The sequence below is a fragment of the Eptesicus fuscus genome, chromosome 22 (genome assembly GCF_027574615.1).
Source record: "Eptesicus fuscus isolate TK198812 chromosome 22, DD_ASM_mEF_20220401, whole genome shotgun sequence".
In the NCBI taxonomy this organism is placed as follows: Eukaryota; Metazoa; Chordata; class Mammalia; order Chiroptera; family Vespertilionidae; genus Eptesicus; species Eptesicus fuscus.
In genome coordinates, this window is record NC_072494.1 from 14404419 (window position 1) to 14421946 (window position 17528).

Sequence of the window (17528 nt, forward strand, 5' to 3'; positions counted from 1 at the left end):
TCTCAGGCAAAACTAAAGCTCACAGACCAATAAAACAAAAATTAGCAATGACTTTGTATTGTATATTTGGGAGGGGATACTGAGCCAAAAAGAATGGGGCTGGTTCTGAATGACTTGAGAACCTAGCTTTTACCGTTCTTATTCCTTTCTAAACAGCCATGTGTCCAAGGTTCCAGTCACGTTTTTTTCTTTCCCAATAAAGAAGCTTCAGAAATGATTGTCCCTGAGTTACTTGGACACCTTGGACTCTGTCCTCTTTCTCCGAGAGTCAGTGCCCCAGACACATAGCCACAGCTGAGAAGACAGAATTAGAAGCCCCTTCCTGGCCTGGAATCATCTGCACCCTAGATTTTTCTAGTCTCCCTTCCCCTCCAGGCCCTTTAACTGTAGATTCAGTGAGTCATACAAGCATTCTGTCTCACTTTGTAGATACCCAGTCTACAAATCACAGGGTGTTTTGCCCCATGTACTTAAGTTGAACAAAATATTTATTATGAAGTCTTCCGTGTAGACACACTCCATGGCACCTCACTCCACCTGGTGAGTAAGGGGCTTTAGAAGAGAGGGAAGCTGGCTAATAGCAGAACTGACTGAAGTGGGGGTGGGGAGGACTATGGCTTCTTTCTGTGTTTATAACTGGATCTGTGACTCATCCTATGAGTCACTCAGCTCCTCCTTCAGCTGCCCCTCCTGGCAGCCTTCACTCATAGCACAAACCTACAACCAGATCAGGATTCTGAACATGGAAAAATCTGATACAGTTCCACCCTTCCTTTCGTCCACTGAGCCTCCACTGGGAGTGTGTGGGGTGGTGAGAGGTGGTTCTGCTGTTAATTACCCCTCATCTGCTGCCCTCATTGCATTCCTGGTTCGGGACTAATCCAAGTCACCCTCCCCCAACTTTTCCCCAATCTCCCGATGTTTTTCTCTGTATTCCTCTGCTGTTCCTTACCTCAAAGTATTAAAGAATAGAATGAGGCTCTTGAATGAAGGGTGGTGGGAGAAGGAAAGTGGATATTTTAAAATTGTGGTACACACCTCTTATTGCAACAGACCTTGGGAAGTATTTTCTTCCCCAGAGATTGAAGCCCATGGTGGGGGTGGGTGGGGATGCTTAGTAGCTTTTAGGACCTTGAGAATCAGGTATCCCTCTTTGTTCCAGATTGACGCCCTGTCTCACAATATGTATTTTCACTATTTCCATAGTTGCAGCCAGACAGGGAACTTGTAAAGCTGAGGCCGGAAGGGTGTGTGTGCTGGGGGTTGGAGAGAATAAAGTGACACTGGGCCCCCACCTACGGATTGCTGCCTCTGTACAGACTCAAAATCAATAAAACAGCAGCTCATTAACTCTTACTTTGTATTTTATTTCCTGTCTTTTTCATATCTAAATATTCATACCCTAGTCCCCCTCACCTGCAGTTCCTTTACTTCCTTCCAGTGCCCTTCCCCTACCTTTGCTTCTTGGGTTGCAAGGGGGTAGGGAGGATTGTTGAACTGAACAGAGGTTTCCAGCCCTCAGCTTTCAGGATCCTGAACATGAATTATTAATTTGGAGATCTGGTGTCTGGACTGGAGGGAGGGGTCATGTACCTGAGGTGGGCTCCAGTTTCTAATTGGTTGGGGTGGTGTGTGTGTGCGGGTATGTGTGCATGTGTGTGTTTGATGGATTAAGTTGGTGAGATCTTTTCCTTGGGTCTCCCACCTCCACCCCAGAACTTGCACATAAACATACCTGTACTTGTGTCTGCATCCTGGAGAGATTTCAATTTCTCGCCTTTTCCACTGCACTGTGCATACGAGGTATGTTTCATGCTCTCTGGAGAAGGATGGACAAAAACACTAATTCATCCCCATCCCTAATTCTTGGGTCTCCCCAGGCAAAACTTCTCTGAGGTCCAATTTCCATTTACTTCTCAACCCCTTTTGGTAGTTCTGTCTGGAGAGGCTGTAAGAAGGCCTTAACCAGTTTTGTGTTCCTCCCACTTCCTCCACCCCCGCCCCTTTTAAGATATAAAAAAAACTGAGCTTCCCAGGGAAGCCGTCACTCAGTCTAGAGAAGTGGCCCAAATTGTTCCAGTTTAATATTTGGTATTACTGCTCCCCTCAAACAATCTTCAATTCTCATGAACAAGAAGTGAATAGGAGTTGGGGGTAAGGGTAAAGAAGGGAATCTGGGTACTTTTCCCCAGTTCCCCACGGATTCCTCACCCTTCCCAGGCTCCTCCAATTCCTCTCCACTTTCCCAAAATTGTGTGTATGCTCCTTTAAGGGGCTGGGCATCTCTCCCGCCCTCTCCAGAGTCGACTGAAGTTTCCGAGGAGCCTCCTCTAGCTGGACACAGCTTTCAAAGACCCCAAATCGTGCTCCATGCACCTCAAACGTTCCTTTGCCCTGACTGGTCCCTTGCCCGGATCCCATCCCTGACTTCCTTCCTCTCAGCTTCAAGATCCAGCCTCTTCCCAAGGGGCTTGAGCATCCTTGAAGTTTCCCACCTTTAACTGCTCCGTCCCCGGATGGAGCCGGAGAAATGTGGTGGGGGGGCCGGGGCCAGAGTTTCAACATCGCCCCCCAGAAGGAAGAGCCAGAGATGGGGGTAAGGAGAGGAAAGTTGGGCTTGGGGGGAGGGGTTGGTCGGTCAGAGGGTGTGAGTAGGGAGGATTTTGGAAATAGAAGAAAAGGATCTAGAGCAGGAGGAGGGTGTGTCTCATATTCTCTGGCTGATGGAGCTTGGCCTGTCTTTTTCAGTCTCAAGTTCATCGTCTCATTATCCATTAACCAGCCCCTCCCTTCACTGTCTGCCAGCCCAGGTCCTGAGCTCCCCACAGCCACTGATCTCAGTTTCCCCTGAGTCTGAGTGTAGGCCTCTAAACGTGGCTGCTGAGTTAATCCAAGACCCCAGGGTTGGAGAGGCCTGGGGAATAACACTACACTCTTCACAGCTCTCTGGACCACAGTCTGTCCAGGGGAGTGGGATGCCAGAGCCCAGGAGTCCTCAACTTGGCAGTTGCCTGGCCTCTGGATGCCTCCCAGGTAATAATGTCCTTTCAGTACTTCTGATCTTCAGAAACGACTTCAAATTTCATCCTACTCAAATCTTGCTTCATATCTTCACTAAAGGTACCTTCATATTCCTTTCCTGGCTCAAAGTGCTGCTTCTGCTTGAGGCTTGTTCTCTTCTCTGAACAGAACTGTCTGGGAGCTTGGACCTTGATGACCCCTCCGTTTTCTTGACCCTGCTACCCCTTTTCTCATTTATTTATTCAATAAATATTTAAGTGCCTACTATGTGCCAGGCACTGTTCTAGACTCTAGAGTAAAAGATTACAAATTCTCTCCTCATAACCTTTCATTCTTAGGAGTTAGAGGAGGATCTTAATCTTTCCTCTTTAGATCCTCCTGTCTCAGAGGAGTGGTTGTACACATGTGGGCAACACTGGAATGGTCATAACCTGGCTTCTCCTGTAGGGGAGCAGATCCTAGCATGGGCCCCAGGGGTGCGGAAGGGGCTGGAACCTGAATTGCCTGGAACCCTGATCTGCACCAACTTGAGGGTCACCTTCCAGCCCTGTGGATGGCAGCGGCGTCAGGTGAGATGGTTAGGCCAATGGAAATGACAGGTAGCGGAGTCTAGAAGGATTTAGACAAACATTACAGGAAGTATGAGAGTTATTTCTTTTTTGGAATTTTTTTTCTTTTTTGTTAATCCTCATTTGAGGATATTTTTTCCATTGATTTTTAGAGAAAGTGGAAGGGAGGGAGGGGAGAGAGATTGAGAGAAAGGGGAGCAGGGATAGAGATAGAGAGAGAGAGGGAGACAGACAAACAGACTGACACAGTCAGACATCGATTGGTTGTCTCTACATGCGCCCTGACCAGGGTGGGGATTGAACCTGCAACCCAGGTATGTGCCTTGACTGGGAATCGAACCCTGAGACCCTTTAGTGTGTGGGTTAGTGTTCTAACTACTAAGCAACACTAGCTAGAGAGAGATTCTTAAAGGCTCTCTTTGGAATGTATCAGGGATAACCAATGGGATCTCTTCTAGAAAGGTGAGGGGCTACCGAGATAGGATGTGAGATTTCAGATGTCTTTAGCATGTCATGTGCTTCCTCTAGGAGACTCCCCTAAGCAGTGATTATGATTTTGCCCTGGTCAACATTGGGCAATTAGAGGCTGGTAAGTGTGAGTGGGCTGGTAAAGGGGCTCACTGGGGGTGTTGGCTACCCTACTCAATCCTTCCTCTATTCTTAGAGGACAGCCAGAGATGCAGTGGGATGGGCATGAAGAGTTCCTCCTAGAGGGACTCTGATCCATGGCTACACTGCTCTCTAATTCTTGACTTCAGTGAGTAGCCTGTCTCGAGTCCAACTCCACCGTCCAGGGTCCCTGCTTAAATTTATCCCTGAGGAGATCCTGATTCACGGCCGAGACTTCCGGCTGCTCAGAGTTGGTTTTGAGGCTGGAGGACTAGAGCCTCAGGCCTTTCAGGTAAGAGGCTCCCAACCTAAAAACCCCTCCTTCCCTGAGAACCTTGGGATCCTTTCCCTGGCAATTCCCAGTACTCCCTTATTTCCCAGGACCCCTTTCATCATTCGCTCTGCCTCTTTCCTCAAGGAGTGGCTAAAAGGCTGGGATAAATGATAGTATAATGAGAATACTGGGCCTGAATTCTAGCCTGCCTCTGCCAATTATCAGGAGTATGAATGACTGTGGGCAAGTGTCTTTCTTTGAAAAACAGGGAGGGTTGGAGGAGAATATTCCTAATTCCTTCCAGAATTACCATTCTGTGATTCTGTGATTCTAGGTATTTTCTTGACCCCAGTCCCCATGACCTGTAGAAGCTCCCTTCGTTAGGGATTGTGTTCATTGTTCTCTGTTGGTGGCAAAGACAGTGAAGCAACACACCCCATTTCCTTTTCACTTCAGTCTGAGCCAAAAGGATGATGTACTTTCCTCCACAGGTGACCATGGCCATTGTCCAAGCCAGAGCTCAGAGCAGTCAAACCCAACAGTACTCAGGGATAACCCTGAGCAAGGCTGGTGAGTGAGGGTTCTTTGGGATAAGGAAGAGATAGAGTCTGAACAATGAGAGGCTGGTTGAAGACAAAAAGCTGAGAAGCTGTCTTCTTTCTCTTCTGTGCCTCACTCCTGCCCTAGGCCAGAGTTCTGGCTCCAGAAAATCACCTATTCCCCTCTTGGAGACATCAGAAGACTGGGAGACTGAGAGGAAAAAGCAGGGGGCCAAAGGCTGGCGGGTTAGTCTTGTCAATGAGAGATTCGACGTAGCCACCAGGTGATCCCCCAGTCCACCCCAACTGCTGTAGCCTTCCTTATCGTCCCACAGTTCTCTGACTCTTAAGCTATGCTTCCCACACACTCCAGCTTCCTAGGACAGCCACAAAGCTATCCCCCTTACCACCAAGATCTCTAAATCTGAGATCACTTGGAATGATCACCTCCTAAGCACCTTACTTGTAAACATGGGTTTGCGTTATGAGGTCACTGAGCCAAGATGTGACATAACTCTCAATTTCACAGCCTCCCCCGTTACTTCTGGGTCCCTAACCGAACTCTGGACAGTGAGGTCAGGAGAGCATTTGGCCACTTTCATCAGGGCCGTGGACCGGTCAGTGTGAGGGGTGGGGATTAGAGGGTTATGGGAGGTCAGGGGTCATTGTGAAGGGAGGGGATCCCTGTGACATCAGTGTGGGGCAAGGGTAGGGTGGGGCCAAGAGTTTCTCCTACAGTGATTCTCCTCTCACCCATTTGAAGCGCCTGTCCTGGCATCACCCTGGGGGTAGTGATCTTCTCCGCTGTGGAGGTTTCTACACAGCCAGTGACCCTAACAAGGAGGATATCAGGTGAGGGAAGTCTTATGAGAATTAAAGGTTAGGTGTTCAAGCAGACTCCTTCCCTTACTTTCTGACTCTCTCTCCTCCAGAGCAGTGGAGTCTATGCTCCAGGCTGGGCATTCTGACGTTGTCCTGGTCGACACTATGGATGAGCTGCCTAGTCTTGCAGATGTCCAACTTGCCCATTTGAGGCTGAGGGCCCTCTGTCTGCCTGGTAAGAATAACCTTTAACCCCTTAACCCACTTGTAGGTCTGCTGACCCTAACCTGGCTTTCCATTTGCCTGATATAGATGAGCAACCAACCCTTCAGCCCAATGAGCCTTAGTCTACTCAACTCTCCCATCACCCACATACTAATTTCCTGCCTTCCAGACCCCAATGTATTCTTTTTGTTAACAGCTTTATTGAGATACTGGAGAGCTGATGCACGAAAATTCGTGCAAGAGTAGGCCTTCCTTCCCCTGGCTGCCAGCACCAGCTTCCCTCCGGCACCCGGGACCCGGGCTTTCCTCCTCCGGCCGCCCGTAGGCACCTGGGACCCGGGCTGGCTTCCCTTGGGCCCCGGCTTGGTCAGGAAGGACGTCCAGAATGATGTCTGGAAGACATCTGGTCTAATTAGCATATTACCCTTTTATTATTATAGATAATCTACATAGCATAAAAATCATCCTTCACCCATAAGTATACAATTCAATGAATTTACAATTTTGTACAAACATTACTACAATTTAACTTTTGAAATCTTATGGCCATTTATATAGTTACTTTTCATTCCTATCCCCAGTCCAAGGCAACCACTACCCAACTTATTTTTAACCCTTCAGGCTATAGACCCTGAATCCTGAATCCCGAGTACTTCTGATCTCTTTGCCCTTCTGACCCCTCTACTATCCATCAGATTCATCTGTAGCTGAGGATAAATGGCTCTCAGCCCTGGAAGGAACACGATGGTTGGACTATGTCAGGTACTCCCTCTTTTTCTAAAAATGACTTACAATACAACCCTCCCCAAACTTCTGTTAACTTGGATTCCTAAGTGGCCTTCCATTAATTTTTCGCCTTGGTTTCCCAAGAAGGCTGTTATTTCATGCTCCTTAGAAGGAGAAGGCAGGATTTTGGAGTTGGCCTCTATTCTATCCCATGACCCCTCACTCCTCTTTTCCAGGCTTATTCTTCCCTCCTCTTCCTCACCTCCAGGTCTTGCCTTCGAAAGGCCAGTGACATCTCAGTCTTAGTGACATCTAGAGTTCGCTCTGTAGTACTTCAAGGTGAGTTTCTTGGGTCAACTCACTTCATTACTTGAGTTTTTCCTTTATCCACCTAACTGGATTGGGCTCAAGGAGTGAAATCTATAAGGCAGGGGTGGGGAATCCTTTTTTTCTGCCAAGGGCCATTTGGATATTTATAACATCATTCTCAGGCCATACAAAATTATCAACTTAAAAATTAGCCTGCTATATTTGTTCAAACATTTAATTAACTCACCCCTAGTGCCTTGGCAGGGCCAGACCAAGTGATTTCATGGACCTTATATGGCCCACAGGCCAGACATTCCCCACCCGTTATAAAGCTTGTCCCCTTCTAGTGCTAGCATCCTCTTCTCCCTTTACTAGGAACTACCCATGAGCTCTACTCATCCTTTAGTGCTACCTCTGCCGCCCCACCACAGCTTGTGGTCCCTAACAGAAGGATTCTCTGCCCTCTGTTCCTATTCTTCCAATATGGATAGGGATTGGGGTTGGGATGGGAAGGACAATGTGGAAGCTGACTTGAGATTTATAATGCTGCCCCCTACATGTGAGGCTGGGTATTTCTATCCAGGTGGAGTCTATGAAGTGAATCATTCAAGGTCTTTGTTTTTTCTTTATTTCTATGTGCCCTCTCAATTCTACCTACCCAAAACTTTCCCCCTCGGTGCTTCTCACTTCTTGCCATGTTTTCTTTTCTCATTTTCTTCTGCCCTAGTTTCTTGGCCCCTCCTTCTTTATCCCTTCTCCCTCTTTATCACCAGAGCGCGGTGACCGTGATTTCAATGGCCTCCTCTCTTCACTGGTCCAGCTGCTTTCAGCCCCTGAAGCCCGAACACTGCTTGGCTTCCAATCACTAGTGCAGCGAGAGTGGGTGGCGGCTGGACATCCCTTCCTGACCCGACTTGGGGTAACTGGGGTCAGTGAAAAGGTGAGAACATTTTGCGAGGGTATTGGGATGGGGGCCAGTATTACTTAAAAAGAGGATCAGAAAATTATATAGTATAATCCATTGGACGTGAATAAGGTTTGAAGGGAGAACCCAGATGAGTGAGTGACCACACTCCCTATTATGCTCAACTCAGGTTTCCATTTCCTGATCTCCATAGTAGCCCCTGTTCCCTGTGTCCCTCTCATTTGTCATCTTCCCCTTTTAGCTTCCTATAGTCCATTCCATCCTCTTAATTTACCTTTTTTCAGGCCCCAGTGTTTCTCCTCTTCCTTGATTGCGTCTGGCAGCTCCTCCAGCAGTTTCCAGCTGAGTTTGAATTCTCCGAGTTTTTCCTTCTTGCTCTTCATGACAGTGTCAGGGTTCCTGACACACTTACATTCTTGAGAGACAATCCCTGGGAGCGTGGAAAGCAGAGTAGACAGGTCAGTGACTTCCATTTTTCACTTGTCTTCCACATCCCCCCACCCCCCATTGAGAAGTACTTCCCGAAGTTTAGTCTTGATTATGAAAAGTGAGGTCTATGGGTGAGAAAGGGGGAGGTTGGTGCTCTCTCTCAGGACTGGACTTTCACCTTACATATGATTCCTGGAGTAAGAGATGAGCATTTCACAATTTCTCTCTAGACCTGTGAGAAGGGTTATATATATACTAGAGGCCCGGTTCACAGATTCGTGCACCAGCAGGGTCTCTCAGCCTGGCCTGTGGGGATCAGGCCAAAACCACCAGTCCGACATCCCCCGAGGGGTCCCGGATTGCAAGAGGGTACAGGCCAGGCCGAGGGACCCCACTGGTGCACGAGTCCATGCACAGGGCCTCTAGTATGCATGTAAGATCATGGGTTAATCTCTTCCCACCCTCCCCCCCTCCCCTTCCCTCTGAGATTCATCAGTCTGTTCCATGTTTCCATGCCTGTGCGTTGAGCGTCTGCCCCCTGGTGGTCAGTGTGTGTCATAGCTACCGGTCGAAAGGTCGGTTGCTTAGGCTTTTATATCTATAGATTTTTTTTCTTTGTTTAACCATCTTTTTTTGTTTTCCTCTGTACAGTTCAACTCCTATACGCAAGTCTATACCCCAGGGTACTCCCACCCCCCAGATGGGAACTCTATTAACTCACAGCTCTCTGTCTGGGACTGGGATTTACGCTACAGCAATGAACAGATACTACAATTCCATAATCCTGGCTATGACCCGGAACACTGCCAAGATTCCTGGCTCCCTAGACAGCAGGTGATGTGTCTGAACTCCCTAAAATCCCTTGACTTTCTCACAGGCTCATCCCACTAGATGGGGGGAGAGGGGGGAAGGGGAGGAGTGGGAAGATACAGTGTCTAAGTTCCCCAGGGAAAGCTACCCTACTCCTCTTCTACAACTGTCACTTATTGTTCCTGACTGTCCCCAGGAAGACAGAAATCCTAGAATAGCAGTGGGCATCCTTTTGGTCCTCCTCATCTTCTGTCTCACACATACATTTTACAAGTTTCCCTAAAATCAACTTTAATCAGTCCTGAGGCCTATTTTGAAACCTAATGAAGAGGAAAAATAGAGTTCTCAGTGGGAGGCTTGTAGTTCCACCACCAGCGCAGTGAGTAGCAGCTGGACACTCCTTCCTGACCCGATTTGGGAAAACTGGGTTCATCTGGTTTCTAGGTCACCAGTTGATTTTTCCTTTCCCCTTTAGCCAAGCTTCATGGCTCCTGGACCTCCCAGTTCTGTGTGGCTCTTCTCTAGAGGGGCTTTGACCGCCCTGAATCAGCTCTGTCCTTGGCGGGACAGTCCTTCCCTGCTGACAGTCTCTTCACGTTGGCTCCCTCGACCTGCTATCTCTTCGGAAAGTCTAGCTGATCAAGAGTGGGGGCTCCCCTCACATTGGGGAGCTTGCCCTTTACCCGCAGGGCTGCTGCTGCCTGGGTATTTGGGACCCCAGATCAGGCTCTGGAGACGCTGCTACCTAAGGGGACGGCCTGAGGTCCAGGTGAGAAGAGAAGACAGGGATTGGGAGTGGGAGAAGGGTTTGACTGCTGAACCAGATGTTCTAGGAGAAACAAGATGTTTTAGGAGAAACCAGATGTTTCCAGGAGCTGGAAAAGCAAGAGGCTGGGGAAATTGGGAAGTGAAGAACCATTCATGTTGGTATCAAAGTGGATAGCTTTGGGAGTATGGGGGGGGGGGGAAAACTGCTTGTGGCTCAGATCGAGTGGAACCTAGGGCATAGTTGGAGGGGGGGAAGAGAATTAAAGACGCCAGAAGTAGTGGACAGATTTCAGAAGCAGAGAGCTAGAGCTGCAATCATACTGTCCCTCTACTTCTCTTCACTCCCTTCCCAGGTGGGCCTCTCAGCTCCCACCATCACTGGCCTCCAGGATGAGCTATCCCGTCTTCAGGAGCTCTTAAAGAAATGGACTCCAAGAATATCTCCTGAGGATCACTCCAAGAAAAGAGATCCAAATCCCATTCTCTCCCAATCCTGTTGAAATTGCTGGCTTTCTTATGGGCAGGGCAAAAGGTGGTCTGGGGTGAGAGAGGGTTCCGTCTAATCCTTTCCATTTTTCTCATCTGGTCTTGCTGCCTCAGCTTTCACATTCCAGCCCTCAAACAAGATCCCTGACCTGATTTTCCATTGCAGATGGGTGGTGCTACCTACAACTCTTGCTCTGTCCTATTTAGTTCCTCAAGATTGTATATAGTGTCTTGTGATCTGAACAATTAAGTAACAAAAACAATTCAAAATACGATCACCTGTTTTTTTTCAGGGAAATTCCATCCCTTTTGGCTATCCAACTGTTAATTTTGAGTTCAGACCTCATTCTCACCTCCTTTTGCTGCTTCTTTAATTCCAATTTCTACTTCTTCCCTTAGAGCTCCCTATGGGCATGGAGTGGATATGGGAGCCACCCTGTCTCTTCCAATTGTATATTTTTGTAGTGAATTTCTATTTAAGGGGTTCATTAAAGCACAGTATTTATACTTGTTGCTGGCATTGTTTCTTGTGTCTGAAATAAAGGATCCTAGGCGAGTGGGGTAGGTGTAGGGTGGATGTGACCCAAGGGAGAATGGCACTCACCAAGTTATTGATAAGGAAATAAGGATGGGTCAGGTGAGGCTCTGCAAACTTCACATGCAATTTGGGACGTTTTCTTTTCCGCGCCTCCCGTTTAGGAAGAGGTGGTGCAAAAGCATCCCAAGAAGTGGTTGGTGGGGCCAGGAATGTTCTGGAGGCCGAAGCCTCTGGGCTTCCATGTCAACCACCCCTCAGCTTTGGTCCCACTGCATCTGTAAGCCTCAGGTCCCCCGGAACCCCTCAGAAATAACCGCGAGGCGAGCTGAGACGTCACTTCAGCGCGACCCTCTGCCATTCCTCCCGTGAAGGAGGCAAAAACACCAACTCAAGTCCTTGGGTGAGGGAGTTGCTCGGCACACCCTTCTCTGGGGAACAAAATATATGAAAAGCAAAGTTGTGTTCCTTTAGTTTTCAAATTTACATTTTGGAAACAGCGTGACCCTGCAGCGTCTCACTCAGCCTCGAGAGGCTCTGGGCGTTTCCGTTCTGCCTCCCTCGCCCGTAGCGCTCGCGGTCACCTCAGCGCAAGCGGACTCCCCACGCCGCACCCGGCAACGGCGGCTCCTAAGATGGCCGCGGCCGCTTCCGGCCCCTCCCACCGCCGCGGCCCGCCCACCCCCCCCTACGTCTGCCTTCGCCCCGGAAGTGGAAGTAGTGACTGACGTCGGAGGGCGGAGTCGCTGCCTGGAGACGGCGGGAGCTCTTTCGCCATGGCGGCCGGGCCGATCTCCGAGCGGAACCAGGGTGATTGGAGGGAACGAGCCAGGAATGGGCTCGGGGGGTTGGGAGGCCCCACTATGGCCACCAGTGTTTCCGTCGGGGCGGGAGACTGGGCTTCCCCGCGGGGCGCGAGACCGGCCCGGTGCCTGCTGGGGGCGGGGAGGCCGGGTTCAGGCTAGGGCCTGTAGGTGTGACGCTTTCTATGTCCCATCTTCTGCCTTCCCACTGATCATAAAAAAAAGTTGTAACGGGAATTTACAGCAGAACTCTAAGTTCGACTTCAGAAGGTTCTGTAGTTCCTGTAGGAAGGGAGGTGTATGGGCTTAATCTAACGGGTCTTTTGTAAGTTGTTTTCTTTTTGCTCCTCTACCCTGTCTCCACCCCCAATTACCCCGCTTGGTTTTCACCTTCTTGTTCCTGTCATCTCCTTTCCTGTCGATTCATCCCTGCCCTAACCGCCTTCTCCCGTCGTCCAGATGCCACTGTGTACGTGGGGGGCCTGGACGAGAAGGTGAGCGAACCGCTGCTGTGGGAGCTGTTTCTCCAGGCCGGGCCAGTGGTTAACACCCACATGCCAAAGGATAGAGTCACTGGTCAGCACCAAGGTGAGTGCGTGCGTGGCAGGAGGGGTCATTTATGTGCTGAGGGGACAAACTGCGCTTTGAGAATCCCAGCAGTATTCACGACTTGTTTTGGAATAAGCAACCTAAACATTTCTGTCTCTCCAGTCTGTGCACAGTTTGTTTCTGGGACCGTTCTCAATTGAAGTGAGGTTATTACTTCTTATTTCTGGTGCTTCCAAAGGTGGATGAGTTATACCCCAGTTTGCACCACTTTGCTTAAGTTAACCTCCTCTCTTCCAACTTCTCCAGGCTATGGCTTTGTGGAATTCTTGAGTGAGGAAGATGCTGACTATGCCATTAAGATCATGAACATGATCAAACTCTATGGGAAGCCAATCCGGGTGAACAAAGCATCAGCTCACAACAAAAACCTGGACGTGGGGGCCAACATTTTCATTGGGAACCTGGACCCGGAGATTGATGAGAAGTTGCTTTATGATACTTTCAGCGCCTTTGGGGTCATTTTACAAACCCCCAAGATTATGCGGGACCCTGACACAGGCAACTCCAAAGGTTATGCCTTTATTAATTTTGCTTCGTTTGATGCTTCGGACGCAGCAATTGAAGCCATGAATGGGCAGTACCTCTGTAACCGCCCTATCACTGTGTCCTATGCCTTCAAGAAGGACTCCAAGGGTGAACGTCATGGCTCAGCAGCCGAACGACTTCTGGCAGCCCAGAACCCACTCTCCCAGGCTGATCGCCCTCATCAGCTGTTTGCAGATGCGCCACCTCCACCCTCTGCCCCCAATCCTGTAGTGTCTTCATTGGGATCTGGGCTTCCTCCACCAGGTAAAGCTTTTGATTCAAAACATGTTTGTTTTGGGTTTGGTGGGTAGGGCAGGAAGAAGGAAAAAGAATAATAAAGGAGGTCATTGAGTCTTGGGTGATGAGAGGAGGATTGAAGTGTGATGGTGTCGATGGGGAGAAAAGTTGCTGTTTCTCCAGGAAGTTGAAGTTGTTTGTATCGGCTAACTTTGCTTTTTTTTAGAGAGCTGGGAGGAGGAGAAAAGAGCTCATCCTACGTGGAGAGGCCACGCTGGAACAGGCTCGCTAAAGACATTCTCTCCTCACTATCATTAATTCTTCCATTTCCTCTATAGGCATGCCTCCTCCTGGCTCCTTCCCACCCCCAGTGCCGCCTCCTGGAGCCCTTCCACCTGGGATACCCCCAGCCATGCCCCCACCGCCCATGCCTCCTGGGGCTGGAGGACATGGGCCCCCTTCAGCAGGAACCCCGGGGGCTGGACATCCTGGACACGGACACTCGCATCCTCACCCATTTCCGCCGGGTGGGATGCCCCATCCAGGTAGGTGTTTGCTGGGAAAGGGAGGGATGAGCTTGAAAGAGGGTCTCTATCACCATTTACAGTGCTGCCCTTTCTCCTTTCACAGTAATAGGTAGTTCCAGAGCTGAACTCTCAGACCTTGTTTTATAAGAAGAAACACAAAATACTCTGTTTACTTTAACAGCTACCACCCTGTCTCCAAGTTTTTCTAAAGGGTGTAACTATACTTGCTGTTTTTTGTTTCCTTAACTTTTACTTCCTCTGACTTTTACCCCAAAGCAGTGACTTAATTGCCAAATCTAGGGGACACTTCTACTCCTTATCTAGTTTGATCTCTGTGCTTACTCAGAACTAGCCATGCCTTTTTAAAAACATATTTATTGAATTTATTGGAGCATTGGTTAATAAAATTATATAGGTTTCAAGTGTACAATTCTGTAATACATCCCCTCACCATTTATTCTCCTTTACCCATTTCTACCCCCCTCCACCCCCCTTTCCTTCTGGTAATCACCATACTGTTTGTGTCTATGAGCTGTCCATGTCTTTTTATTTGAAAATCTTTTGGTTTCTCTTGATCTTTATCTTTCTGTCTCCTCAAGCTCAGCCACTTTAGTAGACTCTTTTTTTCTCTGTACTGTGTAGTTTCGTTACCAATGCCTCCTGGATCTGTATCTCTGATTCATGATTATTAACATTCTATACACTTAATCCTGCTGCTGAATGGACAGCTCCACTTTTCTACCCTTCCCCTTTAACCCTATTCTTCCTCTAGTATTCTGTTTTCAGGTGCTTAATTCAGAAATCTTGGAGCTATGTTTGACTATTCTATCTGTGACATCTGCCCTGACCACCAGTGCCTGATTTCAGGCTCTTATACCCTTACTAGAGGCCCGATGCACAAAATTGGTGCAAGAGTAGGCCTTCGCAGGCCCGGCTGCCTCGTGGCCCCGCCCCCCACCCACTGGTCCTTCAGGAAGATCCTTCTGTGGTCTCATTAGCATATTAGCTCTTTATTATATAGGATTCTTTCTTTTTTTACTTTGGTTAATCCTCACTCAGGAGTATTTTTTTCCATTGATTTTTAGAGAGTGTGGAAGGGAGAGAGGAGGGAGAAGGAAAGAGAGAGAAACATTGATTGGTGCGTGTGCTGACAATCTAATTACTGACCCACACTGGTCAGGGCATCGTACCCTCATTATTTCACATCTAATTTATCGTAGGAACTTCCTCTCACTTTGACTCCAATTTTCTCTACCTTTGATAGTTTCACAGAGTTATTTTTCTAAAACACATGTTTGTACATCCTTATAAAAATTATTCTGTTGTTTCCTTTTATCTACAGAGAAATTCCAGACTCATTGCCATAGCATTCTAGGCTTTTCTTGATCTGGCCCACGGTAAACGAAATTACTGGTTCTCCTGGAACTTTGTTGCTTAACACACCTATGATTCTAATCTTTTCTGCCTTCGATGTTCTATTCCTACTCTGTCCATCTGAAAAATTCTTATTCATCCTTTAAAAATAGGTCTTTGCTCAGATAGTATCTCTGCGACCTTTCCAAATTCTATCAATAGACTAATTTAGTGGTCATAAGGTCCGAAAGGTCGATGACGGCTGGACTAATTCACTCCATTTGTCAAGTACTTCTGCGGCACTATTACAGTGCCCAAATCATGGAAAGAGCAAGTGAAGTGGGGGAGGAATTGCTTGGGTAGTTGGTTGGTTTGTTCTGTTGGAATGTGTTCAAGGATAGGGGCACTTTTTAATCAGCCTTATTTTCCATACTCTTCCTGATGTCACTTCATTTTATCTGCCCTTTCTCTTGTGTGTGTGTGTGTGTGTGTGTTCTCATAGGTATGTCTCAGATGCAGCTGGCCCACCATGGCCCTCATGGCTTAGGACACCCCCATGCTGGGCCCCCAGGATCTGGGGGGCAGCCCCCACCACGACCACCACCTGGCATGCCTCATCCCGGACCTCCTCCAATGGGCATGCCTCCCCGAGGGCCTCCGTTTGGATCTCCCATGGGTGAGTAGACTCTAGCCACCTCCTTCCTCCTCCTCATACATCATTCTTGTGGCTTCCTTTGTCACACCCCTTTCCCCCTGCTCTTTCTTCTCCTTGTCCATTCTCTCCCTACATTCTCCCAACATCAACTATCTCCTATTTCTTGCTTTTACTAACTTTTCTTTCTCTTCTTACAGGTCACCCAGGTCCTATGCCTCCCCATGGTATGCGTGGACCTCCTCCACTGATGCCCCCTCATGGATATACTGGCCCTCCACGACCCCCACCCTATGGCTACCAAAGGGGGCCCCTCCCTCCACCCAGACCCACTCCCCGGCCTCCAGTTCCCCCTCGAGGCCCACTTCGAGGCCCCCTTCCTCAGTAATTTCTCATTCTCTTTCCTCTTGTTTTATCTTCGCAATATCTTTTCAATTCCTTGGACCAATCAGAGTTGCTGTAGTTTCCTGGGGTTAAGGCCTTGATCCCATTATTTTTATTTTTATTTTAAGAATTTTTTACTGATTTTTAGAGGGGAAGGTAGAAGAATAGAGGGAGAGAAACATTGATGTGAGAGCAAAACGTCGATTGGCTGCCTCCTGCATGCTCCCTACTGGGGATCAAGCCTGCAACTCGGGCATGTGCCCTGACCCAAAATATAGCCAGCAACATTTCTGTGCAGGGGTCGATGCCCAACCAACTGAGCCACACTGGCCAGGGTCCATAGGCCTTTTTTTAAAGTGTAATTTTTTTAAACAGTATGTTGGTCCTAAGTGTTTTGCAGATGTACAGAGAAAATAAAGCTAAATTCCTTGTTTATTCCTTGTGGTGTTTTCCTTGACAAAGTAACTTTTTTGTAAGAAGAGATGTCTGTTTATTGGGAGAAAAATGATAATGTAGGAGTGAGGGTGTTTATTCCACATTTAAAGACTTATTTTGTAATGTGCTGCTGTAATTGTTGGACCACTGTGCACTATGGCAATTGTTTCCTTATGTCAGGCTTATACAGTTAGTTTATAGGATGGAGACTCACTATCAATGGCATAGGGTTATTAAGTGAGAACAAAAGTAAAGTTACTGGAGATATGCTGGCAAACTATGAAGTAGCATGCACAAAGTGATTCATCATAGTACTATTTGTAATAACTAGATTGGAAACAACTCATATCCATCATTCAGGGACTGATTGAATAGACTGGTAAATTCACACAATAGAGTACTGAGCCCAGTAGAAAGTATGCGGAATGGAAGATGTGAAAAGATCTCCAGGATATAGAGTGAAGATAGTAACACACAGAACAATGTATAGTGTGCCACTTTACCCATCTTAGGGGTGGTACATAATGAATACATTTGTTTTTATTATTAAAATGTAAGGATAAACCAAAAACTAGTGGAAGTTGATACAATTAGCAGACGGGAGGAGAGATGGAGGAAATCTAGATTTCTCAAAACATATCTACGTTAATGTGGTTTTCTTTGGAACCATATACTGCAAAACAAAGTTGGACTTAACTGCAAAACAAAGTTGGAATTGGGACATAGGAACTCAGTAAATCTTCACTGACTTCTTTATCACCAGACATCCTGGATAAGGGATTTGTGTCTTCCTATTTTGTCTCAGTCTTTCCAAATCTGATTTACATCACATTTGAATCTACTCAAAGACTTAGTAACTAGACTAAATCCAATGGCTTTTTTTCCCCCTTTCTGTTCTTTGCCACATTTAATTTGGTTGTATCACCCCCTTCTCGAAGCTATCAGCTATCAGTTTT

The 17528-nt window shown here is 47.7% G+C and overlaps 2 protein-coding genes across 4 annotated transcripts; both read left to right on the forward strand.

The window, feature by feature from the left end:
* Positions 1-2354: 2354 nt before the first annotated feature.
* MTMR11 (myotubularin related protein 11) lies at positions 2355-11013 on the forward strand. The gene is given in 18 exon segments (XM_028131595.2): positions 2355-2596; positions 2943-3033; positions 3469-3590; positions 4119-4179; positions 4349-4491; positions 4965-5043; positions 5161-5296; positions 5542-5629; positions 5776-5864; positions 5945-6069; positions 6755-6821; positions 7054-7124; positions 7868-8034; positions 8304-8477; positions 9100-9282; positions 9734-10027; positions 10380-10511; positions 10513-11013. Coding segments are annotated over 18 exon segments (2148 nt in total). The 5' UTR covers positions 2355-2530; the 3' UTR covers positions 10573-11013.
* Positions 11014-11771: 758 nt separating this feature from the next.
* Positions 11772-16572, forward strand: SF3B4 (splicing factor 3b subunit 4). Of its 3 annotated transcripts, none has more exons than XM_008155802.3 (6): positions 11772-11857; positions 12310-12438; positions 12706-13248; positions 13560-13766; positions 15604-15777; positions 15954-16572. In XM_008155802.3, the coding sequence occupies exons 1-6, from the start codon at positions 11824-11826 to the stop codon at positions 16139-16141; spliced, it is 1275 nt and encodes a 424-aa protein (XP_008154024.1). In that variant the 5' UTR covers positions 11772-11823; the 3' UTR covers positions 16142-16572. The 3 variants fall into 3 exon arrangements, with proteins under 3 accessions (XP_008154024.1, XP_027987387.1, XP_054567454.1); XM_028131586.2 differs by lacking the exon at positions 11772-11857 and adding an exon at positions 12562-12605 and having other exon boundaries at positions 12383-12438; XM_054711479.1 differs by lacking the exon at positions 11772-11857 and adding an exon at positions 12562-12600 and having other exon boundaries at positions 12383-12438.
* Positions 16573-17528: the final 956 nt, after the last annotated feature.